General features: G+C 42.7%; 1 protein-coding gene across 1 annotated transcript in view; it reads left to right on the top strand.

The window, feature by feature from the left end:
- The window catches only part of LOC101862124 (mitogen-activated protein kinase kinase kinase 5), a gene marked incomplete at its 3' end in the record, with an annotated part of 90,971 nt that overhangs the window by 8,067 nt on the left and 80,553 nt on the right, over window positions 1-2,351 (top strand). The window contains 1 exon segment of the mRNA XM_013084857.2: window positions 878-1,100. Coding sequence (XP_012940311.1) covers window positions 878-1,100 — 223 coding nt within the window.

The raw sequence follows: 2,351 nt of genomic DNA, 5'->3' as shown, positions 1-2,351 counted from the left end.
GGGGGGGGGTTGTATAAAACTTCAACAACACGCCACCTCAAAATTATTAAGTTCAATCTGACATTTTTGGCTGTTTTGGGCTACTAAGAACTATGACCATGAGATCGGAAATCAAATGTTCTATCTGCTCTATCAAATTTGTAAGATTATTCGGAGTCGGTATCAAGATATTCAGAGAATTGCATTTTAAAAAATGCCTGACATGATTTTGAAACTGAAAATCATTGATGTCAAATTTCTCAAAACTAGATACTGAGCAGGTAGAACTTTGTCATTCTGATGTAGGGAACAGTCAAATAAAACAAATATAATATGTGAGTCAGCGTGGTGGAATCAGGCTCTCGTCCAAATAATCAAATCAAAGATATGTGAGTCAGCGTGGTGGAATCAGGCTCTCGTCCAAATAATCAAATCAAAGATATGTGAGTCAGCGTGGTGGAATCAGGCTCTCGTCCAAATAATCAAATCAAAGATATAGGCATTTTTCAGTCCGTTTGGCAATTTTTATCAATTTTTTGTTTTTAAGCTCAACAGCTTTTATGTCCTTTTAAAAACACATTTCTGTTTTATTATCCTGAAAAACGTTGATTAAAGGCACAAAAAATGTACATTTTCAGTTTTCAAGTACTCTCACGCATTCAAAGATACCAAGCTTTGGCGGTCATTTTCTCCCTTATTTTTCCTCTGAAATCAGGTTACCCTACTTACTTCAATCCCAAATATTTCGACTTCTATTAAAGATAGAGGGGTACTTTTTTCACCGAAAGATAGACAAATGAACAGGCTTTAAGGTGACACCAATAACTCCACATGTCCAAAAATTGACGAGTGCTTGATTCCACCACGCTGCCTCACATATCATCTTTTCCAACTGCAGGGTCAACGGGACCCTGGAGATTGTCCCCTTCCAGAAGCTGGACTTTGGGGAGACGGAGGTTCTGGACACGTTCTACAACGCCGAGGTGTCGGTGGTGGACATGTCGGTGTCGCTGCAGCAGGCTCCGCTCTTCTACCACATCGGCATCCGCCAGTCCATGGGCATGAAGCACAACATCGTCACCATCTTTGACTCGGACCCGGAGATGTCTATGAGTCTACGGGTGAGGCTGCTGCTGTGTCTTGTGATGTGTGTGTGGTGTGTGTGTGTGGGGGGGGGGGGGGGGGGGTGTTTGTGTTGAGAGGGAGTGGGTGTGTGTGGATGCGTCACATTGACCCCAATACCAGCTGTCTCAGTTTGATCTCTTCACTGCAGGAAGTCTAATTAGGGGGGGGGGGGGGGTTGGCAAATTAATTTTAAAATTTTTTTATTAAGTGTTTTACGGAGCTCGCAACTGCTTAAGGTCATAGTATGAGTGCACGGGACCATTTAAACATTTTCAGTTGGTAGGAGATTTTGAATTTTGCCCAGGTGGAGGCCGAAGCCTACTCTTATCAATTTTAGACCACCAAGGGATCTTGGGGGAATGGCAAATGCTCGTGAGCAATTAAATGAGCCTGGCATTCGTGGACAGTTTGCTGAGTGCGAAGTTTATTATGATGAACACACAGTTTCTGCAGATCGCACGGTCTTAGCGAACAAACACTGTCCCTGTTAAATAAAACAAGAAGAACTCTCGTAACAGCTCAGTGTGATATTCTATATAGATGTTAAGTCATAGGTGGAGATCTGTCTATTTATTTCAATAGTCATTGTGGTGCATATGCTGGAAAGGAAGCAGATGAGAGTGATAGTGTGACTCTTTTGTTCGTTGTGGGATTATTTTTTTCGAGCTCCAATTGCTTCTATTGGTGAGTGCATTTTTTTATGCCTACTCTTTTATTGTACAAATACCCCCCCCCCCCCCCTTCCCACAGCCACCAGCCACATCTGTTGTTCACATTTAAATGACTTTATAATGGTGGCTTAAGTCTACATAAAGTTTAATTGCTTCATACTGATTGGACAGAGTTCTCAACGCAGACGGTTACAAAACAGTAATGAATTCTCACAGCAGTGGCCTGTGAATAGAGGGTTTTGTGTGTTGTGCGTGTATGCATTTGTGTGTTGGGGAGCTGGGGGGGGGGGGTATATTGTGACCAGCTGAATTTCCTCGAGTTGACGCTTTGCTAGATCAGAGTGTGAAGTCTAAAGGAAAATCCATATGTGAGTCAGCGTGGTGGAATCAGGCTCTCGTCCAAATAATCAAATCAAAGATATGTGAGTCAGCGTGGTGGAATCAGGCTCTCGTCCAAATAATCAAATCAAAGATATGTGAGTCAGCGTGGTGGAATCAGGCTCTCGTCCAAATAATCAAATCAAAGAAATGTGAGTCAGCGTGGGGGAAACAGGCTCTCGTCCCAATAATTCCCTT

Source organism: Aplysia californica, unplaced genomic scaffold, assembly GCF_000002075.1.
Source record: "Aplysia californica isolate F4 #8 unplaced genomic scaffold, AplCal3.0 scaffold00323, whole genome shotgun sequence".
NCBI classification, from domain to species: Eukaryota; Metazoa; Mollusca; class Gastropoda; order Aplysiida; family Aplysiidae; genus Aplysia; species Aplysia californica.
Note: the sequence above shows the minus strand (reverse complement) of the source record. Positions and strands in the feature narration are given on the sequence as shown.